Source organism: Plasmodium brasilianum, chromosome 10 (genome assembly GCF_023973825.1).
Source record: "Plasmodium brasilianum strain Bolivian I chromosome 10, whole genome shotgun sequence".
In the NCBI taxonomy this organism is placed as follows: Eukaryota; Apicomplexa; class Aconoidasida; order Haemosporida; family Plasmodiidae; genus Plasmodium; species Plasmodium brasilianum.
The window spans coordinates 1,753,951-1,781,012 of record NC_090123.1 but is presented as its reverse complement, the minus strand read 5'-3'; the positions used below and the strand labels follow the sequence as shown (position 1 = coordinate 1,781,012).

The following is a 27,062-nucleotide window of genomic DNA, read 5'->3' as shown; positions in this document are numbered from 1 at the left end:
ATGGTTGACTGTTATTATTTATTGTTAAAAAAATTCAAGAAAAAAAGCTCTTATGTTATAGATGAATTTTTAATAAAGGTATGTGCGAATTATCGAAAATGCCATATTCATCAAAAATAATCAAAAATATGTAAATATTCAAAATTGCCAAAGTGTCGTATAATGTTAATTATCAATTAATTTCCAATATCAACATTTTTTAATTTGTTTTTTAAAAGGAAAATAAAGACAGTGATTCAGTTTTAACAATTTATGAGGACGTTAATTCAGATGCTTTTTCTTTTTTAATTTTATCTATGATTGATTCCAATTATACCGTAAATATATTTTCAATTAAAATATATTTTCATAAAAAATGAAGTACTAAAAATAATCATTACTACAAATTTTTTTTTTTTTTCTTTTTTTTTTTTGTTATAACAATAGCGAATTAACAAAATAAATATCCTAAATGTACAAAATGCTAATGATGTTATAAGAGCTATATGTTTTTACATGGACAATATACAAATCAGTGAACTTTTAAAAAAAAATATTAAAAATGTAAGAAAAAAGAATGTAAATGTAGAAAATAAGGATAAAGTTAATTTAAAAGTAAAAGAAAAGGAAAAAGAAAAAGAAGAAAAAGATGAAAAAGATGAAAAAAATAATGAAATTAACAACAGAAATAAGTGCAATATAAAATCGTTGAGCATATTTAATAGTAATATAGATATAAGTGCAATAATACTCCTTTCTAAATCCTTATATGATAATAGTTACGCTAAGGTAAACTCCAATTAGTACACGTATATAGATATAGATAGATAGTTGGATAGATATGTGTATATATATATAAACAATACATATTAACAGTAATTTTGAATATTCTACTTGATACAAATTATATTATTATACAAATGTTTAACGTATAATCAAAAGTTTGAAAGAATTTAACTTTTTCTTAACATTTATTAAAGCTAGAAAATTTAGCAATAGATTGTATTCATTTAAATTCTGATTGCCTCAAATATCTGTCCCTTTCACTGTGTAACTATAACAATTTAAAAACCTTAAGTTTTCAAGTAATATTAAAATTTAAATATACATATACATACATGCATACATACATAAATACATACATAATAATGTATAATCAAAAAAATTTAATGATGAGCAAATATTCCATCATTTAAATTTCTTCTTATTCTTAGTATTGCAACTTAAATAACGATTCCATAAAATATATAATAGATATAGTCATATATTTGAACTCCTCTTTATCTAATTTGAATTTATGTGGAAATAATTTTAAAGAAGACGGAATGTGTGAAGTAATAAAAATAATAATTACTTTGAATAAATCAGACTTTTTCGATATATTAACATTTCTAATATTTTATTTTTTTTTAATAGTTCGTACTTTTTTATATTTTTTTTTTTTTTCTATTAGCTTTTTGAAAGCTTTTTACTTAATAATTCTTTAAGTAATATCGATGTTTCTTATAATATGTTTAATTTAAATGACTTATTTGTTGAAACAATTTGCAAGATTATTACTAGTGAAACCGTAAAGAAAAAAAAAAAAAAAAATTTCATGTGCAAAGAGAAACCTTAAAATGATAATATAATACAACCTAATAAACACAAATGTAATTAATACAAATCTAAATAACACATTATCTTAACAATTTACAGAATATTTCGAGTATATATTTAATCGGCAATTTCGTGGAGAATAACAATTTGTCTAAAATAAATAATGCTATGAATTTTAATAAATCTATTTCTATTTTAAAATTACCACATGAGTTAACATATATATTCTATAATTATATAATACATATAATACTCACTTTTTTTGGCCTTTTCTTTTAATTAGATATTTCATAATTTCCTTTTTTTTTTTTTTCCATTTGTTTGGTGTATATTTTGCTTTAATAGTTATGTATTTTTTCTTATGCACATAAAAAATCTTTTTAAATTTTCATTTTTCTTTATTTATTAATTTTTACAGAGTTGATGATGAAATAATGAAGGAAATAAATCTAAAGCTAGTTAAGAAAAAGCGAAAAAAGAAAAAATCAAATAGGAAAAATGTTTAAAAAAACATTTATGCAGCATAAATATTGTAAAAAATTATCTGCAATGATTTAACACATTGTTTTGAGTTATAAAAAGCAGTAAACAAAATGCAATTGAAAAAATTTGCACAATTAGTATGGAACGAAAAAAAGATTAAATAACAAAAAAAAAAAAAAATAATGAAAAACGTGAAAAAAGGATGTAACTAATTTTTTATTGAATCCTAATAAGTGTTTCTCCCAATCTTATAAACTTTTTCCTCTTTTTTGATCTGTATGTTTTCCTTTTCATATTTGTTTGCCACGTTCTTTTTGCGTACAAAACGCCTTAAAAATTAAAAACAAAGTAAATAATGCTATAGTAATATAATTTCATATATATCTTATAATATATATTTTTATATAAAGTGTTAATATATTAAGAAAAAATACTATAAACAATTTATTGTACGTAAAAGAGAAGTAAACATCCCTTTAATCGGATAATCAATATCGATATATATCTATAAACATAATATACGTACTTAAAAAACATCCGTTAATGTACATATAAGTATATAATAAATGTAAATAAAATTATCAGTGTCTTCCTTTCTGTTAGTTTTTTAAAAAATTAATGTAATTGTTTGTTTTTTCTTTCGTTTCTTACCATTAAGTGTTAAGAAATTCCGTCTGATACATTTTAAAAAAGTTGAATTTAAAGAAATGAGCATGTTCTTTTGATATTTTTATACAACGAAAATAGTATGTTTTTATACATAAAATTATTTAATGTGAAGAAAAATACATCTGAAATATATTTAGTTTGTGTATCCTCTGAAAATGTTTTTTTTACCAAATTTAATTTTTTTTTTTTTTGATATTATATTTTTAAATAAAAACAATGAACGCTTATAAATAAATAAAAAAAAAATAGTAGCAAGTTCATGAATAAACAACGTGAGAATTTTATGATATCAGAAAAGAACATATTATTTATTGGCTTCATAATAAAAATATAACGATAATTGGTGATGTAACGCGTGCACTGGTCATTTGCATACATAAATATATACATATGGAATGAAAATACAAAATAAGAAAAAATGCTCAATTTAAATTAATTTCATTATACGTCATAACCTTTTTCTCCTTATGATACACATTTAAAAAAAAAAAAAAATTATAAATATACGTTTTACATGTTACTGTATAGAGAATTAATTTGTCCAATATAATGCTTTATTTTACCGCATTTTGTTTTGTTTTACGTCATTTTGATTATTTTTTACATCTTTCTCCATATAATTTGCTTCACTTCGTTTATTTTTATTCATTCTCTTTATTTTGATTCGTTCTCTCTATTTTGATTCGTTCTCTCTATTTTGATTCGTTCTCTCTATTTTGATTCGTTCTCTCTATTTTGATTCGTTCTCTCTATTTTGATTCGTTCTCTCTATTTTGATTCGTTCTCTTTATTTTGATTCGTTCTCTCTATTTTGATTCGTTCTCTTTATTTTGATTCGTTCTCTCTATTTTGATTCGTTCTCTTTATTTTGATTTTTTTTTTTTTAATTTTTCTAGTACGGTCAAACTTTCCATTTATGCTAAATGGAAGATAGAGAAATCACAACTTTCAACTGCGATATTTTAATATGTGGTACGAGTTTGTTGAATAGTTTACTTTCTTCCTATTTTTCCATCAATAATTACAAAGTAATAAATATTGACAAAAATAATTACTATGGTGACGTTAACTGTTCTCTAAATTTTAATCAATTTCAGGAACAGAAAGTAAACCTTGAAAACTTTTACGAAGAATATTTGCCTTTTTCATCAAACATACAGGATGAGGTGGGCGGGGAAAAAAAAAAACTGATGGAAGAAATAATTCAAAATTATTTTCAATTAAATAATAATAAATTTAATATTGACTTAAACCCAAAGATATTATACAATGAAAGTAATATTGTCAGTTTGCTAGTTAGCCTAAATGCCCATACATATGTCAATTTTGTAGGAATACAGCACTTCTATTTAACATCTAAAAAGGACAACACAAACCAAACAATTATCACTAATTCAGAAAAAACACAAGTTAGTAATACTCAAAAAGAAAAACATAAAAATAAAACGGTAGAAAATATGAATGAAACATGTGTCCATAGTCTTTCTACGATAGATGATGAAAAAGAAGATAATCTAATTTTGCTAAAAATTCCTCTAAACAGATCACAAGTTTTTTTAGACAATAATTTAAATCTTAGTGAAAAAAGAATGATTATGAATTTTATATATAAAAACATTGTTCATGATAAGAATTACACGTTTTCGAATTTTTCTAACTATAATTTTGTAAAAAAGGCAAATGTAACTCAACAAGAATTTTTGCTGCAAAATAATGAATCCGTATCAAGTAAAATAATAAGGAATACCGCAGATAATTACATCTATGAAAAAGGGAAAAATGTATGTAATAAAAAGGAACCATTTCAACATGAAGAGCAAATAGAAGAAAAATGCTTGAATGTCAGCATTTGTGAATTTTTGAAATCATATAACATTAATGATAAAATAACTGATTATATCATTTACGGGATTGGTTTATTTGATTTAGAATTAGGATATAGAAATGATAGAAGCATCTCGCAGTACTACTTGAGTGGTTATACAAAGGATAAAATGTTTGTTATGAATAAAGGGGAGTTTTTACAACGCTTACACATTTTAGTAAATTCTTTAAATAAATTTAAATTACAAAATCTGTTTGAAAATGCTTTTATTTACCCATCTTATGGTTTAAATGATATTATATATGCAATATCAAGAGTAGCCAGTTTAAATAATTCTATATATATGATTAATAGAAAAATAAAAAATATTATACTTTCTGATTTTTACATTAACAATGTTGGAAGAATTGAGAATAATAATAATAATAATAATAATAATAACACTTTTTCCTTTCACACATCATCAAAAATAAAAGAAATCGTCTTAGATAATGGCCATATAATTAGACCCAATTTTGTTATATCGTCCGGATCCAATATAAATTTCTACGAAATGAAAAAGTACCTTTTTTGCAAAAATAAAAGTAACAAAGCTCCTAGAAAAGAAAAAATACAAATTAAAACTAATAGGTTAGTCGTCTTAAGTACTTACTCACTTATTGGAAAAAATGGCCTCTCCTTTTACATACACAAACAACCAAAAATGGAGCAACAACAAGAAAAAGAAGGAGGACAAAAAAAAAAAGAGTTCTATAACATGAATTGCTCGGTACATATATTACAACTAGATCACAGTAGTGGTTCTTGTCCCTTGGGTTTTTTTTTAACGTACTTTACATATTTAGAAATAGAAAAAAAGCAAAACCAAGCTTCTAACATTTCAAATAATGGAAAAAATGAGGATACGAAAAATCAGAAGCCTTTAAATTTCATGTTACTCTTTAATGTCTTAAAATTATTTGTTAAAAAACATAGATTTATTAGTAATACATCTGTTGACTCATACTTACCCGTTAAAATCCCATTTGATGAACAAATTCTGAACAAAATCGCGGACTTCTTTAGCACGCAGAAGACACAAAATATTATTAGCAAAGAAGAAGTAATCAAAGTGAGGGAAACCGAAAATGAGGAAAACAATCAGAAAAACAACCAGAAGAATGACCTGAAAAGTGAAGTGATAAATATGAAGCTCCAAAAGGAAAGTATTAAAAATGGCCCAAAACAGGATGGAGGGAATGAACGAAAACAAGCACAATTTAATGAGACAAAAAGGCAATCCTCTATAAAAGCCTTCAATGACTTACTAACAAACGAAGGAATCATTTATTATGCATATTATGAATATAAACCAGTAGTGTACAGAAAAGATACTATCAAATTAATTAATCAAAATGTACAGAACTATAGAAAAATATTTGAAAATATAAAAAAGCTTAAGGAACAAAATCAAAAACAAAAACTAGAACAAAAACAAGAGATGTGTGAAAATCAAAAAAATGAAGTAAATAAAAGAAAGGTTAATTGTAATAACAATAGTGACATATCTGAAACTACAAACAAAACCAACGAAAACAAAGATGCAAACATACATGAGCGAAATAACAATTGTAATCTTTCTTACAGCAACCAACTTATAGGGATAGACGAAAATAAAAACATTTGCAACTTACTTTTTACAAATGACATCCACAATTACCCCATTTATCCCCTAATTGAAGATATTTCTATGTTTTTTTATATTATTAATAAAATTCATAATACTTTTTTTCAGTCACACCATGGACAAACAATATATGATACATATACCGACGTAATAAAAACATTTTTTAATAATCGAACTGCACATAACAGTTCTTAAAACTCTTACAGAAATACTTTATCATTTATTCCATATTCCTGCTTTTTTTTATCTTTTTTTTTTTGTGCTTAATTTTATCACGAAATTTTGAGGATATTTTTTTATATTTATTATTATAGTTTATATTTAAATTTGACGTTTCTACTTAAGCATAAATTTAAAAAAATATATAAAATAATCACTTGTATATATAATTTATAAAATTTTTATTTTTTCTCATTAAAAAAAAATAAATATTAAAATATTTTTTCTAATCAATTATATATCATCTGTTTTACTCCCCACACTTATTTTCTTATTTATTTATTTTATATTTTTTTTTTTTTTTTTTTGTGTTGTTGCTTTGTTTTTTCCCAATCAACTTAAAAAAATAAGAGCAAAAATTCAAAACACATATTTTGGAAAAATATATAATAATTATATATGCACATACATATATGTGTAAATATATATATAAATGTACATAAACTTATATGTGTATTCCCCTGCATTTCCTTACTTACATTATTTAATATTTACTTTTTCTTTTGAATTCGATCGGAGTCATCACTCTTGTGTGATTCTTCTTTACCTTGGAATCTTTTACATTCCTTTGCAATAAGCTTGCAGTAAAAGCTATAATCAGGTCTACAAGAATAAACAAAAACAAAAATAAGGAGGCGGGAAAAACAAATGCTCTTCATGCATACATTTTAACTATGTAAAATTAAAAACTAACAATAGTATTATATAAAAAAGTTTGTACGAAGAACGCGTTAACCATTCATATAAACATATATATATATATATATATATCACTACAATTAATTATAATTTTTATTAACACGTTCTTCTTTGCAATAATTTTATACGTTCTTTTTGTTTTTGTTTTACTTTAGACTAAGAATAATTATGCATATGGTTAGGAGCAATATGTGCGTCAAGTTGTATTCAAAATTAGCCTAGAACGAAAAAAAAAAATATGATGAATTTTCTTATTTTAAAATTTGGAATATATATAAACAATTAAGCAAAATTTATAAACATATACATATACACCTTAGCAAATTTTTGTTTCCTTATTTTCCAAACATCTTACTTTAAAAGGAAATAAACGCGTTAATACCATACTTATTTTATTGTTTAGTAATTTCTGTTCTATAGATAACGTATAAAATTCCGAAAACATATAAAGGAAGGATGCCGAAATCATCATAGCAAACAAGGATAATACAGCACCTGTAATAGAAAAGATGTTCAAAAATGCATATGTATAAATATTATATGTATATATTGGTATTCATAAAATATTATAGTTTTATGTTCACTCTGCGCAAAACTATCTACATAACTTTACATAAATCATATGCGTACATTAGCACAATAATATATATACACAGTTTTGTGAAAAATATTATATATAAAATCGTGCAATGTACATAAGTATATACATATATATATACATATAAGCACATAATTGAGAGAAAAACGTATAAGGATAAGCAGAATATTATATTGAATATGGTCAAATGTAATAATCAGCATTTCATCATATATATAAGTATTTTACTTCAAGTAATACATATATAACATTATACATTTTAAGCATCTTTAAATTATTGGTATTTTTTCTTTTAAAAAATTAAAATCATTACTATCTAAAAATCTCGATGGTTGAATATGTGACCCCATTTTTTAGTATCTTAAGAATATTAAAATATTTTGCAAGTATCAATTAAAATGATTTTCTTTTTATTTATATTACTTCTTTCCTTTTAGTACTTATATTTTATTATTTTCTTATTTTATTCCTTTTTGTGCTTTTTTTTTCTTTTTTATTGTAATATAAAAAATTTTTATAATTAATCTTTATATTAAAGTTTAAAAATAAAAAATGTTTCTTATTAAAGTTATAAAAATATAAGTGAATCTCGTATAATTTATATTTTAGATAATTAGAAATAAAAATAAGCTCACATTTTTTTTTTATTGAAAGATAACAATATATATATTTAAAAATATTTTTTTTAAATAAAAACTTATATAAAAAAAAAATATCTTTTTTTTATATTTATGTACATATATACATATACTTATATATGTGAACTACGTAAATATATAAAATAAATCGTTATGATATTTATATATTGAATTCTTTTAATAAGAATAATATAAGAATAAAAATTAATAATAAAGTTATACACGATATTTTTTTGAAAAAAAAGAACTACATAAAACTTCATATATATGTAAAAATATATTATGTATCTTTTAAACTTACCTATGCTCATATGCATATAATTATTCATGTATGTGCATTGAATATTATAAGGAAATTTTTTTTTTAATATTTTAAAAATAGCATTAGAAAAAAATAAAAATGAAAATATAGCTATAATCAAGATAATACAAATATTAATTAAAAAACATTGATTTATTTATTTATGTATAATTATTTTTACTTATACATTTATGAATTATATTTATAAATATGTATATATAAATTTTTGTAATATATATATATATATATATATTTTTTTTTTTTACTTCATTAATACTATATAAAATGCAACATTCAGATAAGAACTAAGTTTCACTTTAAAATTTTGTAATTTCAAAATATCTTAACAAATCTTTTGTTTATATAAAAGATATTACACAAAAAAGGAAAAAAAAAAAGAAAATGCATTTAAAAACTCATTTTTTTTCGCGTAATAATGTAAAAATATTTGATAATTATTTTGTGAATAAATTATTTTATTCACCATCCTTAGCTTTTTTTAAAAATGTGAAGTACCTTAACAAATTAAACAATGTGAACCATATTTTTTCGCCGAAAAAGTGTAATACGCATCTCATAGAAAAAAAATATGCTTCACAGCAAGTAATAATTGACACAATCAGAAAAGCAAAAAATAAATTAGATCGTGGTTCTCTGTATTTACTGCAAGAAGTAAACATTTTAACCATATTTGTTTTCCACGGGTTTAAATATACATATATATATATATTTATATATATGTGTATGTGAAAAATATGAAAATATATATGCTTCCATATAGGAAAAGTTAAATCAGCTTAATATATTCATATATATATATGCACACATGTACGCGGAACGGATTTCTTCCATGAGGAAAAAATTAATTGCTGCACATTCTTTACTAAAAAGAAAGCTCATGAATCATAATTAAAATAAAAGCTACACATTTTTTATATTATATCAAATTTCGTAATGATAAAATATTCACATCTATAGTCAATTTCTAATATGAATTTTATTATAAATTACTTTTTATCCTTTTGTTAATTTTTTTTTTTTTTTTTTTATACCTTAGTTAATCAATAATAATTGTAAATCTTTAAATAAAGAAAGGAAAGCGAAAATTCAAAAAATAATTGATGAGTTAAATGTTTTGCTAACTGATAAAACGCGTTTGACGGAAGAAAAAATAAAAGTACAAATTATTGCATCACGCGACGTTTTATTTATTTACTCATTTTTCAGTTTACTCACTTATTTGCTTATTTACCCATTTGTTAATTTTTGCATTTACACATTCACCAATTTACGAACGAACCCTTTGATATATCTCATGTTAGCGAAAGAATTAGAAAATATTAAATTATTTTTACATTCCTTATATTTGTATTCTTACGTTTTTAGATATTAACCGAAAAAAGTTCAAAAAAGTATAAAAATAAAGAAATTCTCGGTTTATTTTTAACGGGTTTTTTTTTTGCTATTGGCTCTGTTACCCATTCTGCTTTATATTTGGTTTTGAAAAAAAAATACATTGAAAAAATGAAAATAACTAAAGACGCGTATAATGAAAATACAAACATAATTAAAAATATGTTTGTATGCACGAATATATTACTTTCGTACGAACGCATATATTTATATTTGCATTTATGAATATATATACTTGCATGTTTTATTCGCATAAGCATGAATGAATAGACGAATGTATACAAGATGAAATATTCAAAGAAACACTTGTGGTTTAGGTAATAACTTTTCCATTTTTTTCTTTTCAAGGTGAGCGTATACGGTCTTTACGTGCTACATAAAGCTTCTAAGGAAAACAATACTAGGCTATATACTGAAAGAAAATTAAGTGATAATAAAAATAGATTATTAATTAATAGAAAAAACATTGATAATCTTTTAACGATTATGGAACAGGATTTCGTAGAAACAAAGTAAAAAAGATTGCCATTTTTGAACATTTATATTTCTTATATATTGCAATAAAATATTACCTTTCCGTAGTGAGTAGGCTACTTCTTTATTATGTAGAAAAAGTATGAATATATGTGTTAATTAGAATATGTGAATAAGTGCTATATATATATATGTACTTTATCTCAAAAAAAAATTTTTTTTTTCTTATCTTGTCGATTGCCACAAAACACGTGCACACAGCAGGCTAATCTTATATAGTTTTGCATTATTATTTTATTATTCTTTTTCTCCTCTTTTATTAATGTATGTTTTAATTTTTACGTAAATGTAAACGTTCATTTTCACATCCCAATGAAAATTTTATATATATATATGGATGTCTACTCATTTTAATTTCGATTTTTATAGTGTTATTTTTCATTTTTTTTGGTCACATCTAACAAGTAAAAAAGCTTAAAATAATAATTTCGTTAAACTTTTATTGAATTATTTTAAAACCTTGTACAATTTAAGGAACGTATTATAAATTTAACACTGCTATAAAACGTTGTGAAAAATCATGAACAACAAAAATAATATTCCTATGGAAAAAAAAAAACAAAAAAAAAAAAAAGACAGTGACAAGGCTGAACATAGAGAGAAAGAACATATAAAGAAAAAAAATGATGTAACAAAAAAAAAATTAACATTAGGTGTTAAAGATAAAATAGAATCAAAAAATAAGAATGAAAATGATATGAAAAAGAAAAACGAAAAAGAAAATGAAGAAAAAAAGAAAATAGCTAATGATACTAAAAAAAGAAATGAAAATGATTCAAAAACAAAAATTATTGGTAATGATAAAAAAAATTATCCTTTAAAAAATAACACACCGTTTGATATAACTGTATTAAACAAGGAAAAGGAAAATTTGTCTGAAGTAAAAGGCCATCATAAAAATGTTAATTCGTTAATAAGGTAAATTTTGATGGAAATTTAAAATATATACAAAGAAAAAAAAATATATAACACAAATAGTAGTAAAAGCACTAGTAGTAGTAACAGCAGTAGTAGTAGTAGTAGTAGTAGTAGTAGTAGTAGTAGTAGTAGTAGTAGAAGAAGTGGAAGGATAAAAAAATAGGATAATTGAAAAAGAAGCATCACAAATATAAATTCAACCTAGTTACATAACGCAAATCTCAGCGTAAAAATTCTAGTAGTTGCTACTTACATTTTTTACTTCTTTCCATCAAATCCACTTTTTATTTTAAATTAATATTTTCCTATATTTTAGTAGAGTAAATATAGATCTGGAAAAAGATGTAAATAATGTAGTGGGGATAGATTTAGTAGATGAAATGAGCAGCTTAATATTTAATGATTCCAATGCTGTCGTTATAAATAAAAATTATCTTTTCACTCTCGCTCAAAAATACCTAGGCTCAGAAGAATATTTGTTAATCAAGAACTCGTTAACTGTATAAATGCAGATTCATGTTCGCATATACATGTTACATGTGTGGGTATATGTATGTAATATTTTTACATATATTGGGGCACTTACTTTTTTTTCTCATTTTTGTGCAAATTTATGTATCTACTTCAATATGCATACTTTATTATAAATAAATTAGTCCCCTCTTATTCCCCCCCAATTGTGGCATTCGTTCAAAAATGCACGGATATAATTAGTCTCCTTCTTTCATTTTTTAAGAAATACAAACTGGATGATGTATTAATTTTTAAAAACATTCAAATATATTACAAGAAAAATCATGCTTTAGTTGTCGACGAAGAAATATTTTCTTATTTCCTAAAGGTGTGTAATATATTTTTTGTTGTCTAATTTATGGTTCATTTTTCTGTATTTATGTTACTCCTTGAATCATATTTAATTTATACTCTCTGTTTCAGAAAAATAAAAATTCCACTGATGGTTCTGATCAAAATGATAGAGTAAATTGCCCCGTGGAAAATTCTGAAGACAAAGAAGAACTAAGTTGCATTTTCATAAAACCAAAAAATTATATTTCATTATATGAAGAAGAAATTGAAAAGGAAATAAATTCAACAAATGTCACTGAAAATAGGAAAAAATTTAAAAAATACATATATATTAGTAAAAAGAAAAAAAAAGAAGTAAAATATGAGTTCACGGACTATGATAATTCCATATCGATTAAAGATAATACAACAGTATAGCATAGAGAAGAAAAAAAAAAAAATAAAATAAAATAAAAATAATAAAAAATAAAAAATAAAATAATAATAATTATTATGACTAAATGGACAGAACAATTTAAAAAAAATACCCATACACATATACGTACATGTGTTTTCATGCAATATTAATGTTACTCCCCCCTTTGCCCACTCTCAAATGCTTAACTTTTTGTTCATTTTTATCAGCCTAATTCTACCGTGCAAGAAAGAACGTTAGACTTTTGCTCCAAAAACTCGATTATACTTAGAGAAAAAAGTTGCCAGACATACAAGACAGTTTACAAAAATTTAGGTGTTCAATATAACATAGATTTTTTAAAAAAAAAAAAAGAAGAAATAATGAAATCAAATAAGTTGCAGAAATTTCTTCATAATGTTTTTCCTATTATTGAAAAGTTCATTATTGAAAATGTCATAATAATAGAGAAAAATGCGCAACCGAATATTCAAAGCATGGATATATTATCTTTTAAAAATATTAAAAATTTAAATAAAATATTTATATATACAGATGTAAAATATACAACAGATAAAGTAGTTTTGTTTACTCTGTATCTGTCTCTAATAAATTACTTAATATTTATTATATATATAAATAATTATAGCAATGACAGTTTCATTGAAGGGGTTAACACAGACAGCTATATACTCGTTTGGTCTTATACAAACTATATTAATCCATTATACGCCTTAATATCTCCATATGTAAGAAACGTTAAAAAGTAAAATTTTTAAGAAATAGAAATAATAAAACATTAACCCAAACAAAATAATATCAATTTATGAAAAAAATTAAATAACAGAAAATTAATGCTTAAATTATTTCTAATCCTTTTGAAAACTTTTCCTGTTCTCATTTTCTTATTAAAAAATACACATATTTTTTTATTTAGCAAATTTCCAGCGCGGTTGTAAATGATAAGGGCTACGATTTGGTCATTGCTGGTTGTAGCAACGGATTGGTTTGTTTCTATTTTATTTAAGAAAGCATAAAAAAAAAAAAAATATAAAAATACAACACGATACGATACAAAGCTTTCCGTTGTGTGTAAATATGCTTGTGCGCATATATTCATGTATACAATGATACTCAATTCCACATTTTTAAAAATCCTTTTTGTGCAGTTAGTTATTTGGAAGTTACCCCCAAATTTTTATGGAACCTCTATCTTACATTCCAAAATAAGTACAAAAAAGAAAATATAAAATAAAATAAAACAAATATTACGACATATATATATATATATATTTATTTAAGCGTATAAAATTTCCCGAGTTAGGCGTATATTAACTCATTTTATTATATTTCTTCCTTTCCAGATAAAAAAACAGTTGACATAGAACCATACTTATTTAGCAGTATAGAATACTCACATAAAAGGGAAGTAACAACCCTTATATTTTTAAACGATAAAAATTTAATATTAAGCGAAAAGAAAATATCTATTAACAATCAGAAAAATTCCCACTTATTGGTGTCTATTTCTGGTGATATAAATATAAATATATATATATGTATTTTTTTTTTTTTTTTCCCTTTATATGTAAGTAAACATATTTAATTGTATATATGAATACAAGTAAAAATATGCACATTTCTTTATCAGTTGATGGGACAATACTAATATGGGATGCAACAAATATTGAAAAAGTTGAAGTAAAAAATAATACAAAGAAGAAAGAAAAAGAATTAACAGATGAACTATATAGTTTCAAGCCACTTTTCAAAATAAATACTACTAGACCAAATACAGGTTACAATATTTGTATAATCTTCTTATTTTATATTATTCATTAAATCTAAATAAATTGATTTTTATTCCTATATTAATAATTCTCTGTTTAGGTAAAACAATTACAACAATTTCAATATTATTTTTAATGTTCTATTTTATTCAGAGTATTCTTTAGGATTCACCTATTTTCATTTTATTGAGATAAACTCTCATGTATCCTCGTTTTTTGCCTTTTCCGTAATTTTCCCTTTAGAAATTACTTCTTCAATTAAACTAATTTTAAACGGTTTCCATAGATTAATTATTTGTGTACTTATTTATATATATATGTACATTTATTTATTTACATATTTATTTATTTTTTTATTTTTATTTTTTTTGCAAATTTATCTCTTCTATATAATGGTATATCTTCATTGCTGTATGTTGCACATAAAAATATACTGCCATTATGTTATCACACTTTTATGCATATTCCGTGCTGAGTTACTAGATCTACAGAAATTTTAAATTTATAAAATTTATTGTTGCAGGAAGAAGGGGAATACATAATTGGTAATATGTATGGATGTATGCAGAAGGAGAAAAATTATTCCATTATTAGTAAAATAAATGATGTAATAAAACAGAAAAAGCAGAAATAATTTGCATAACGTTTGAAGCTGTAATATATATATATATATATACATATATAGACATATGTACGTATGTGCCTGTGTTTACACATTTACAATTTTTCTCATTTTAAATTGACATATCCTTTATTTTCTTTTTTTCAGTAATCCATAGTATGCATTTTTAATTTTTCCAAAATTAAAATCTTATGAAATTTAATTTTTTTTTTTCTTTTTCCTTTTTAAGGATTACAAAAGTTTTAAGACACTACTATGTGTAAAGAGAAATAGAATTATTAAATACTTAATTCTGACTTTAACTGATACCAATTTTTACTTATGGAAAGAAAATGAAGAGCATCCCCTATATGCTTCCCCAAAGTAAGTTGTCAACTTGTTTTAGTATTTGCATACATAATTCCTTTTAAATAGGCAAAATTTAGTAATATAACCACTTTATCGCTTCTCTGATCATTTGTGTTCTTGTCCATTTTCCTATTAGTATGTTTTCCCATTTGCTTATATACTCATGCATATACTAATTTACTCATTTATGCGCTTATTCAATAGCTCATTCATCCGTGTACTCACCTTCAATTTCCCTACTTTTTCTCCTTCTCACAGAAGCAATGAAATATACTCCTGCTGTGAATTTAGTCACACAAAAATAAGTGTCATATTTATAGGGAAAATAAATGGGCATATAGAAATATGGAATTTATTGGAACAAAAAAATCATTGTATATGTTCATTGTCAATTAGCAGTTATAGTTTAACATGTATAAGTATTTTTTACAATTTCGATTCTAATCTATTTAACAATATGGATAAGAAAACTAAAGTTCCCAAGGTTGATAATGATCTTACGACATACGAAAATTTTGATGAGGTTGTAGATACGAATGAATACTTGATGAGCAAAAATGAAGACGGTTAAGGAAAAAATAAAGGAAAATAATATATGAATATATAAATAAATAAATATATATATATATATATATATATATGTATATATGCATATATATAAACTATTAAACCTTCGTCTACTTTTGTTTAATTTTTTCCAGTATTATGATCTTTATGTTTTATTCTTTTAAAACTCTTTTTATTTTGTACTTTTTTCCATATAAAATTTAATACTTCATATTACTTATATAACGCTTACTAATGCGCCTATATAAATGTTTGAAAAGATTTCCATTAAATAATATTTATTATAACATCTTCTTTCCTTTATATATTATTTATTTATTTATTTTTTTTTTTTTTTGTATATGATTCTTTTATTATATAAAGATGTATACATGTATTCCTACAACAAGATAATAATTGGAGATTCGAGTGGATGTGTCTTCGTTTATGAAATGGAAGAAAGCTTATTAAACTCGGTAATTTATTATTACGTACTTTTATTAAAAGGAAAAGTTGGAACAGAACTTAAAAATTTTGGAACACTTGTGTGTGTACATGTAAATATGCATACATATATACATATGAATATATTTATTCTTTTAGTCGAAGGACGAAATTGATGAATTTTTACTATGGGTTGAAAACAGAATATTCGTGAATAAACAAAAAGTAAAGAGACAATTGGAGTTATGCGAAGTAATTATAGTTTTTTTCTTTTTTTTTCTATTTGTTACATTTTTTTCATCTTACTTTTTTGCATTTAATAAAAAAAAAAGTAATTTGACATGCTCCATATAATTAATAAAAATGAAATTTTCGCAGGAAAAAGAAAAAATGAAAAAGAAGAAAGAAAAAAATGTAATATATATATATATATATATATGGTAGAGCATACTTATGCACACAACTGAATATATAATGAAAAGGAAAAATAGGATAAATAAAATAAGGAATAAAAATAACAATAATGTAAAATGCATATTTTCTTCTTTAATTTTTTTGATTTATTGTTTTTCTTTTTGAATAGACAAATGAAAGGAAAGAACAACTCAAAGCTAAACTAGACGAAGATTACAAAAATGTATTAGAGAAATATAAAAGTTATTTATTAGGGAATAAAATATGAAAAGGAGAGTAGTGGTAAACTCAATATGAAGAAGAAACCTTATGATTTCTTCTTTCTTTTCCGCTTAAAAATTTTAAAACAACTTTGAATAAAAACACAAAATGTATCAATACAAACAGCAGCAACGATTACAACTCCAGATAATAAATGAGACAATTTTCTCTTTTTTTATTGGCCAATCTGATCTTTAATATGTTCAACTAATTTTTGCTTTATCCATTTTTTGTCGTGAGGCTTGTACGTCCATGTGGGTTGGTGAAATCTTGAAAAAAAAAAAAAAGAACCAAATTATTAAATATTACTTCAATGTACAACTAAATATGCACGGATTTAATAATACTTATTATGTAACACCATATATATATATTCCATCACTATTTATAAAAAGGTCTCTCTAAATTATTTATTCCATTTTCCTATTGTTCCCCTATTATACTTACAACATTATAGTCATTTTTTGTACGTTATCGATGTATAAAAACAAATCATTCATATTATATGTTATCCTTTGCACTGATGGGTCATTTTCTTTTATTGCTTGTTCATATAGTTGACATATCCCTAAAATGAAAAAATATATACATGAATATTTGCACATATGAATTTACCCAAATATCTATATAGAATAACTGATGTGCATACAACGCATGAATGAGCATAAATATATATAATTACATGAGTACAAACATACATACACACATTAATTGATATATATATACACATACATAAAAATCCACAAGTACGCAATAATTTTATCATTCGTTCATGCTTCTTTATTATCTGTGTACTCAAGTTTTTCTACTATATACTAACCATTTAATGCTAATTTTAAGGAATTATATTCAACAAAAGTTCTACTTTCTATTTTTCTTGAAAACTGTACTAACAATACAACATCGCTATAACCTGGATTCATTTTTCTTTTTCTTCTTCCCTTAATAACAAAATATGCTTTTTCCGATATGTACTTAACGAATTTTTCGTTAATTTTTCTTTCTTTTATATATTTCTATTTTTTTTTTTTTTCTTTGCCTTCCTTTTTACTTTTTGCTTCTTTCTTGCTTTGTTCTCGCCTTTTTCTTCTTAATTACATATGAAAATCCTTAAATTGGTAAGAAAATATAATTTACAATAATATAATTAAAGACGTTTTAATTTTTAATTCCTTACATAGGCATACAAAATATAGCAATAAAATAGTTCATCGTACTGGTGTGACTTACGCAAAATAATATATAAATACAGTACCTACATAATATAAATAAATAAACATGTATATATATGTATATATATATATATATATATTTTTCTGATGCTTATAATTATATAATTTTTTTTTTTGGTGGAGTTTCTTCTATTAGAACAGAAATAAAAATTACATTAAAAATAAGTTTTCAACAAAAAAAATTTTAGTATTTTTATTTTTTTATATTTTCTTCTTCGCCAATTTTGCATAATAGTTTTTTGGAATATAAAAATAAATTAAAAATATTAGAGAAGTTCCTAAAATTACAAAGCCACTGATTATAGTTTTGCAAATAAAAAAAATATTTATGAAATATAATATACATAAAATATATATACTTATTTACGAAAGTGAAAATTTTCAGCTTCCATTAAACAAATAGTTGTATTAGGTAAAATTAATAAATTAAAAACTGATGTTATAAAACTAGAAAGGGGAATGAAAATCATAACAGCGACTCCAAAAAAAATATTAAGATCCCTTTTTGGAGACGAACCTTGTTTATATGTGTGTCGTATGTATATATATATATATATATATATATATATTGTATATATACATATTGTATATTCCATTTTCATAATACAAAAAAAAAAAAAATCGTAATATAAGAAAATTGAATAATATGTTTTAAATTTTAGATAACTTTTTTAATTTGAAAGCATTACGAAAAAAAGTTGGAATTTGTACCATTTATAAACACCGAAACAGCAAATATTTCTCATGTGCGTACACAAATATATATATATATATATATCCACTCATTTATGTATGTTTGTATAAATATCCACGCATTTGGTATATTTGTAGATAGATATATTTGTATAAATATTGAAATACTGAAATGAAATGGACTAAGCAGTAAAGAATATCATTAGGGGAATAATGGTATGAAAAAAAAACCATTGCTCAGGGCAATAATGAGAAAAGGGAATAAATGATATTTATAGTTTTGTAATAGCTAATTATAGAATTTTTAAATCGCTTGCAGTAACGTTCTTACATCTTTTAAAGGGTTCAACAATATGGGTATATCTTCCAGAATATTCAGCAGGAAACGCGAATGCATATGCATAAATGCATACATACATACATACATACATACATACGTAATTTGATAGATAAATATATATAATATTATGATAAACACCCGCTTGGGCACGTTTATTATCGCACCAGACAATGAAACAGTAAACGATAATTATGGCTTATTAATTTATGATGGTAATGAGTGACATGTTAATGATAATTTATCTTATAATTATAAAGCGCTACATTTTAAAAAATATCCATTTCGTGAGTATATAATGTGTTAGTGTCATTAATGAAGGTACTTGAAAACTCTTACTATCACTTTTTTTTTTTTTTTTTTTTTAAGTGTTAAATAGAAAAGAATGAGTTATTATCCCTTAATAAATCTACATTTTTTCTCATACAGGGCCGTGTTATATTATACAGAGAGCATATAATTTAATCATATTGTATGTACAGGCGTGTTCAAATATGTTCCTTAAAATGTTTCTAAATTATATGACAATCCTCATTCGCATAAGTGTGCATACGTGCGAAGGTTACACATATGTAAATATACGCATAAGAAAGGCATAAAAAAAAAATAATAAAATTATTGGATAAGAATTCTAACAAGAACATATCCTTTTCTCAGTTTGACAATTCCTTGATATCCTGAAAAACAGATATGCAATATAAAATATTTTTTGCACAATTGTCAATCAGTTTAGCGATTCTGATTTAAAAACTTCCTAAAGAGAATATGCTTATCCGCATGCTTCTTTTGCGTAGTTTTTTTTTTATCACTAAATATAACATCTATATTGGAAGATAATTTTAGCAAGCTTCCACTGTCCACTTTTTTCAAAGGTTCATCCGCCTTACTTAACGAAGCATTTACATTAGTCTTATTTGTTTTGGAGTTATCTCTTTTAAAATTTGGGTCCTCAAATAAATCATCATCTTCATCATTATTTCCGTCATCGGTGCTAGCTAAAATGCACTTGAGTAAATTTTCTTGTATTTTCTTATTCTTATAAACTAAATTTAATTTATTAAAATCAACAATATTATCACTAAGGACATTATAAGCATACCCTTGATTTATCAGAAACCTTTGTCTTTTATCTGAATAACACATTTCTATGGTATCTTTGCTAACAAGGCTATAAAAAAAAGAATCGGGATCATTGATATTTTTTTTTTCATTGGCTTTATTTTTAGGTCGAATAATTCTTCCTAATCTCTGTGCCTCTTGTCTTCTGGAAGCAAAATTAAAAGAAATTTGAATCACAACATTTGCGATAGGTATATCGATTGCATTATCCCCAACTTTACTTAACAAAATTGTATTAATAGAAGAGTCGTTTTTAAATTTATTTATTATTGCAATTCTTTCAATAGGAGAAAGTTTGCCATATATAAATGGTTTATTTAACGTTTTGGCAATATGTAATAAAGCAAAAATATTATCACTAAATACAATAATTTTATCATTATTTTGTTCATGATATTTAATTAAATATTCACACATCATAAGTTTCCTAGGGTTACATGTATATAACCTTCTTTTAATAAAACTGTTTGATTTCAAATAATATTTATAAAAGGAACTTGGCATACTACACCATATTTCTTTACACAACGCTTTAGCTAAAAATCCTTTATTTTGTAATTCTACCCAATTCGCTTCATATAATTTAGGTCCAATGATCCATTGCAAATCTCTAATTAATAAATCTTCTCTTACTAACGTTGCTGTTAAGCCAAGCTTACAATGCGATTTTACAATGTCATTTATTCTTCTAAAAGATGGTGCAGGTGCAAATTGTACTTCATCAAATACTAATAGACCCCATTCCCTTCTTTTTATATCATTAACTATTTTTAAACTTTGCTCACTTCTTTTACCTGAATATGATAGCATAGTGTACGTTGAAATTAATACACCTGCTTCGTTGATAGGCCATAAATCAAATTTATAATCTGATGTTAAAATTCTTATATGTCTTGGGTGAATATTTGTAAAATCTTCAAATTGTTTTTTCCATTGCTCAACAGCTACTGCTGACGTTGTTAAGAATAACGAAGATTTTTTTATCGTACTAGCTGCTGTAATTCCTGTTAACGTTTTACCTACACCACAAGGTAAAACTATTATACCTGATCTACTTCTTCCATTGCTAAACATTTTTCTCAATGCTTTTTCTTGATAATATCTTATCTGTACATGACTTTTTAAAGAACAAATTAAATTAGGATTCTTCTTATCCCTTCGAAAATCGTATTCCATTAGTAAAGGCCTTTGCATTGTTTGTAATGCTTCTTGCTTGACTTCTTCAATTTTATCACAATTCACTTCAAAGGAATAAACTTCCGATGAATTACCTGGATGCTCAGTTGTGTTTTCGTTGGCATTTCTTTTCTCTTCTAGTATTAGCTGCTTCTCACTCTCGCTTATTTTAAATCCTGTCGTAAGAAGGATTAAATATCATATAAAATATGGTATATCATAATTTAATGAACTGAACGGAATAAAATAATATATCCCGACAATATGTATTTATTGCACTACAAAATCGAGCATGTTAAAATTTAAAGGGGTCACAAAAATATGAAATTATGGGTTAAAATATATAGTACAGGGGGACAAAAAAAATGCATTTCAAAAATTAACGAAAAAAAAAAAAAAAAAGAACACAAAACTAAAAAAAAAATAGTGTATTTCTTTATAACCGAGCTGAGTGGTGTCCAATACAGGGGCTTCATAAGTAACATAAGAATCTTTCTGCTTTTTTTCCTCAACAATATCGCTTAAAAAATTGTTCGCAGTATTAGCTTCGTTGTTCTCACTACTCTGCTTATTTTCTAAAAAGTTATTATTTAAGTTAAATAGATTTTTCATTTTTTGATCATTATTATTAGAACCATTATTATTGTTACTATTATTATTTGAATAAATTCTCGCATTCTTAATAATATTATTATTTAATAAATAATCTAGTTCTGCTTTATCTGTAGCCTCAATATAATACTTATTTTCTCTTAGTACCAATTTCGCTTTACCAAATGATTCAGCACTTTTTGTAATATTATGAACTAATTCATTTGGTAAAATATTCTTGGAAAATTTATCTAAATTTATTAACAATTCATCAAGCGTAATTCCTACAGATATAGCTGCATATAAAGAAAAGATAGTCAACTGAAATTCGTGAATTAATTCAGGTCGACATATAGGTTCAGCTATCGTTATAAGAAAATCGGATGCCTGTTTACTGCAACTATTAAACATTTCTAAATATATAAAACCATCTGAACATATCCATAGTGGTTTGTTCATATGATTTTTCTTTAATTTCATATCTTTGCTATAATCATGAAATCCTCTTTGTTGAACATTTATAGAGTCTGTACTGAACGGTAGGTTTATTACTTTTTTATCAAAACGCATTTCATAATATTCTTTAAGCTTGCTTTTCGTCTTTTTTGTTACCTCTCCATCTTGTTCATCTCTACTAATGAAAAGAAACAAAACGAAGCTAATTCTAAATAAGAAGTATAACAAGGAAAAACGAAATCAAACCAAACCGAAAAAAACAAAAACAAAAACAAAAAAAATAAAATAAAACAAAACAATGTTTAACTAATACATGAATGGGAAATGATGACATTAGTCTATCGCATTATATTATAATGAATATTGTAACAGCTCATTGTTGGAACTTATAAAAAAAAGAGAAAAAAACAAATTTCCTTTGTTTAGAAACATTTAAAATACGGATAGACATTGCTACAGATATATATGTATATATGCATACACATGCGTCGAGCTTTTAACACGCGCATATGTTATAACCATGTCCATGAAATTAATTCTTAAAGAAAAAAAAAAACAGAGAGATAAAAATAAAATGGTAATATTTTTAATATATTTACATTTTTTTGGCCGCCTTTAATTTGCGCTTTTTCACATTTTTCGCATAATAGTCCTCATTTAAAATGTCTGCTCTCCTATTATAACCTTTTTTATAAGAATTCTTTCCAATATAATTATTTGAAGCATCCATATTTTCTACTTTTTAAATCTTCATTTTAAAAGAAATTATTAGTATTATTTTTTTTAAATATTCATTAAACATTATTTTTTCAAAAATGAAAAAAAAAAAAAAAAAAAAAAAGTTTAAAGAACTTTTTCCTAATTTATTAAAATAAAAACAAGATAATCACTAAAAAAAAAGTTTGCCACTAAATAATTTAGCATTCATTTTCAAATTTTGCTAATATTCATAAGTACACAACTTCGATAAAATTTGCTAATGTATGAGAGTTCATTATTGTACAACAAACGCAAATATTCCGAATATGAACTATTACGAAAAAATACCAAAAGCCGTAATTACAACTGAAGTATTATTGAAGAGCTAAAATTGGGTTTTAATCATAGGATATTTTCACTCCTTATAATTACTGATACTGTGAACATTACATGTACAAAAAAAAAAAAAAGATTAAATTAATTTATACAATATTTTACTACATTGCAAAACATTATATTAACTGTGTTTATGTAAAATGATAATTTTTGAAAAAGTTTTCAAAAAAAAAAAAAAATTTAAATGTATATAAGCGCATAATTAATTTCGTTGGTCATCTGATTTTAACTAGCAATATAATTGCTTTCTTCTTAGGGTAATATTACATAAACTTTCATCATCTATTCTTATTTGTCATGTATGTTCATAAGAATATTGTAAATTTCTTAACAAACTGGATCTTTTTATACATGCATAATTCTTTTTACATAATACATAATTATTTTCACAGGTTTAGAATAATCGTGAAGTTTATTAAAATTAAAAAAAACACCTGAATAGTAAAAAAAAAAATTTTTTTTCTTTTTTTTGTTCACTTTTAAAAATAAGAGTTGTAATTATATTAAAACAAAAAAGAAAAATGAAACATATTTCAAATTTAACAAAATATAATATATTTTTTTCTTATTTTTTCTTGGGTATTTACGTCTTTATTTCACTATATGAAATTGTACAAAAAAGCTTAACACAAATGTGTGCGTTATGCGTAAGTACATACATATATACACAGATCTAAACACCCACATATGTACATACATATATGTATACATATACACATAACATGTATAATAATACAAATATACAGCTTCTCAATGTAAAACAGAACATTTTATCTGAGAAACAATTTAATAGTTAAGTGTTCACAACAAAAGCATATATATACGTGGAATAATGTAAAGAAAACGCAAAAAAGGCCATCTCCTTTTTCCCTCCTCTCCATGGTTTATATCATTATATATATATATATGTTTGCCCCTCTCTTAAATCTCTTGATTCCTAATTTCAGCCAACATTTTTATAGCCTGGTTTAACGATTCCAAATTTTTTTTGCAGTTGTTCCTTTTTACCTTAATAGATGAACATTCGTTAAATAAGTTAAAAAGCTCACCATTATGCAAATTGGATATTAGAACTTTCTGCATTGTTTTCCTTGACGTATTAACCATAAAGTGCATAATGGCCTTCGGAACTGCATCCGCTATATGTTTTCGAACGATATTAAAATAATTATTAATTAAAGATTTTATTAAATCTATTTCTATTATTTCCTTAGATGAGGAAGAATATTCTGGTATGATTTTGTCTGGAATAACAGGTAAAACAAAAACATTCTCTCTAGTATCATGAATATTCGTTATTTTTGTTCCTTCCTTATTTTTGAATAATTTCATATCTTCTTTATTTTTCCATGATTTGGTTTCTTCTTTATATGTATGATGATGAATGGTTGAGTAGTTCATATTATTATAATTATTACTACTAGTAGTAGTATAATTTTCTTGATAGTCTCTTTTTTGATTTAGAACTTTATTACTGTTACTCTGAGTATTCATTATATTATCTAATTCATCTACATAATCATTATCTCTGTCATATACATTTTTCATAAAATGTTCATTTAAAAAATCAGGATGACTTGTATTAATATAAGATAATTCAATTAACATTAAATTTTTTATCATTTCTTTAGTTGGTTGTAAACATTCTTTTAATAATATTTTGACTTGTTCATTTATTGCACTCTTTAAATTTGTAAATCGTTCCATATCTGCTATTTTACAATTATCGACAATTTTAATAAGTTCTTCATACACTTGATCTGCACAACGAAGTGAAGGTTCCTTTAGACAGTTTATTAATTTTTTTATTAACGTTTCAAAGGCACTTTCTGGTACAAATAGTGCACCCCTAGGTCCACTAGAATTTCGGATAGCTATTCTAATTTCTTCATCCGTTAGCATTTCCAATGGGGAAAAATCATTTAAAGATTTTATATACCAATCATTAAAAATATAATGTATTCTTGCTCCTCCTTTTAATTCGTCTACTCTATCTTTATAGAATACCTTTCCATCTATGATATCTTGATATTGTTGAGAAAATTTCGTTATATAATTAACAAGAACCGCTAAATATTCTGAACGGTTCATGTTATCCATAGGTTCTCCTAATTCTAATAATTTTTCTTCTTCAATACTTTTTAATGCATCAATTTTGGGTTTTAAATATGGTACAGTATTTTTAATATGTTCTATAAGGATGTTATTTAATTTTTTTGCCAAGTTCTTTATTCCACATTCCATAATGGATTCCATTTGATTAGAAAAGTCTATACATTGATTAAAATATTCTTCTTCTTTCCTTAACGAATTTTCAATACTAATATTATCTTCAACGTCTTTTTGACTTCTACACACAACTGCTACAAAACCTTTCTTTAAAGGATATAAAGAACCGCTAATCATTTTCTTCCATATTTCAGGTTTTTCAACCATATCACATTTTGTTATAACTCCAATTGTTCTTTCATGTTTTGGGTCTACACTTCTAGCCATCTTCAAACTATCAGAATTAGCTAAATCAATATTGGCACAAGAAACAGCTAAAATTATACAGTTTGGATTTTTTATGTATTTATTTACTAAATTAACAATTTGTTCTTCTACATTGTGCGGTTGATTACCAACAGGGACTTTCGTTAACCCTGGTAAATCAATTAAGGTTAAATCTAAAACATCATTTTTGTGTATTTCTATAATAATTGGAGTTTCTTTAATGCATTTATTTCCTCCTGTAATTTCTTCAGTAACATTTACTAACATATCATTTAAAACAGAAAAATCATCTATATGCTTTTCTACTCTATTGTTTTCATAATCACAATACGATAATGTACAATAACAATCATCTGCCTTCGAATTAGTTAACTGTATTATAATAGGAGTTCTAGTTACAATATCTTCTCCTTTAGGCATAAAACTTAAACCAACTAATGATTCTAATAGCGATGTTTTTCCTACTGATTGTGCACCAACAACTGCTATATGTGGCAGACTTAATGTTTCGCTACTAATAAAAGAAGACAGCACGTTTTGCAATTTATTTACTATTGGAACTAGTTTATCCATCCTGTTCTGCTATCAAATCGATATATACCAGTCTGCTGGTGATGTTCTTTCAACTGCTATTATGTGCACTATTATTTTCAATACACTAAAATGTAATTTTTGCTGTCTCTTTTTTGTACTTCTATAA

General features: G+C 24.1%; 8 protein-coding genes across 8 annotated transcripts; 4 read left to right on the top strand and 4 right to left on the bottom strand.

Annotated features, from left to right (window-relative positions):
- MKS88_003439 (uncharacterized protein) lies at window positions 1-2,084 on the top strand (the record flags this gene model as incomplete). The annotated part of the gene is made up of 8 exons (XM_067216530.1): window positions 1-78; window positions 219-317; window positions 427-768; window positions 960-1,064; window positions 1,194-1,313; window positions 1,433-1,549; window positions 1,678-1,790; window positions 1,997-2,084. 8 exons carry the CDS (start codon window positions 1-3, stop codon window positions 2,082-2,084), a joined length of 1,062 nt encoding a protein of 353 aa, XP_067073168.1.
- A 1,569-nt stretch (window positions 2,085-3,653) lies between these two features.
- Window positions 3,654-6,416, top strand: MKS88_003438 (GDP dissociation inhibitor; the record flags this gene model as incomplete). The annotated part of the gene is made up of 1 exon (XM_067216529.1): window positions 3,654-6,416. One exon carries the CDS (start codon window positions 3,654-3,656, stop codon window positions 6,414-6,416), a length of 2,763 nt encoding a protein of 920 aa, XP_067073167.1.
- A 515-nt stretch (window positions 6,417-6,931) lies between these two features.
- MKS88_003437 (antigen UB05) lies at window positions 6,932-8,087 on the bottom strand (the record flags this gene model as incomplete). The annotated part of the gene is made up of 4 exons (XM_067216528.1): window positions 6,932-7,043; window positions 7,290-7,357; window positions 7,522-7,634; window positions 8,051-8,087. The coding sequence occupies 4 exons, from the start codon at window positions 8,085-8,087 to the stop codon at window positions 6,932-6,934; spliced, it is 330 nt and encodes a 109-aa protein (XP_067073166.1).
- A 991-nt stretch (window positions 8,088-9,078) lies between these two features.
- On the top strand, window positions 9,079-10,605 carry MKS88_003436 (uncharacterized protein; the record flags this gene model as incomplete). Its single annotated transcript, XM_067216527.1, has 4 exons — window positions 9,079-9,348; window positions 9,734-9,853; window positions 10,063-10,173; window positions 10,438-10,605. 4 exons carry the CDS (start codon window positions 9,079-9,081, stop codon window positions 10,603-10,605), a joined length of 669 nt encoding a protein of 222 aa, XP_067073165.1.
- A 538-nt stretch (window positions 10,606-11,143) lies between these two features.
- On the top strand, window positions 11,144-17,174 carry MKS88_003435 (dynein intermediate chain; the record flags this gene model as incomplete). Its single annotated transcript, XM_067216526.1, has 18 exons — window positions 11,144-11,541; window positions 11,605-11,684; window positions 11,872-12,041; window positions 12,278-12,382; window positions 12,478-12,759; window positions 12,973-13,491; window positions 13,680-13,748; window positions 13,912-13,972; window positions 14,107-14,274; window positions 14,394-14,540; window positions 14,686-14,759; window positions 15,056-15,139; window positions 15,384-15,517; window positions 15,761-16,068; window positions 16,433-16,524; window positions 16,652-16,744; window positions 16,871-16,906; window positions 17,076-17,174. 18 exons carry the CDS (start codon window positions 11,144-11,146, stop codon window positions 17,172-17,174), a joined length of 2,919 nt encoding a protein of 972 aa, XP_067073164.1.
- A 168-nt stretch (window positions 17,175-17,342) lies between these two features.
- MKS88_003434 (enhancer of rudimentary-like protein) lies at window positions 17,343-18,090 on the bottom strand (the record flags this gene model as incomplete). The annotated part of the gene is made up of 3 exons (XM_067216524.1): window positions 17,343-17,436; window positions 17,615-17,735; window positions 17,988-18,090. 3 exons carry the CDS (start codon window positions 18,088-18,090, stop codon window positions 17,343-17,345), a joined length of 318 nt encoding a protein of 105 aa, XP_067073163.1.
- Window positions 18,091-20,158: 2,068 nt separating this feature from the next.
- MKS88_003433 (TFIIH basal transcription factor complex helicase XPB subunit) lies at window positions 20,159-23,501 on the bottom strand (the record flags this gene model as incomplete). Its single annotated transcript, XM_067216523.1, has 3 exons — window positions 20,159-21,900; window positions 22,168-22,979; window positions 23,371-23,501. The coding sequence occupies 3 exons, from the start codon at window positions 23,499-23,501 to the stop codon at window positions 20,159-20,161; spliced, it is 2,685 nt and encodes an 894-aa protein (XP_067073162.1).
- A 1,286-nt stretch (window positions 23,502-24,787) lies between these two features.
- MKS88_003432 (dynamin-like protein) lies at window positions 24,788-26,935 on the bottom strand (the record flags this gene model as incomplete). Its single annotated transcript, XM_067216522.1, has 1 exon — window positions 24,788-26,935. One exon carries the CDS (start codon window positions 26,933-26,935, stop codon window positions 24,788-24,790), a length of 2,148 nt encoding a protein of 715 aa, XP_067073161.1.
- Between the last annotated feature and the right edge of the window lie 127 nt (window positions 26,936-27,062).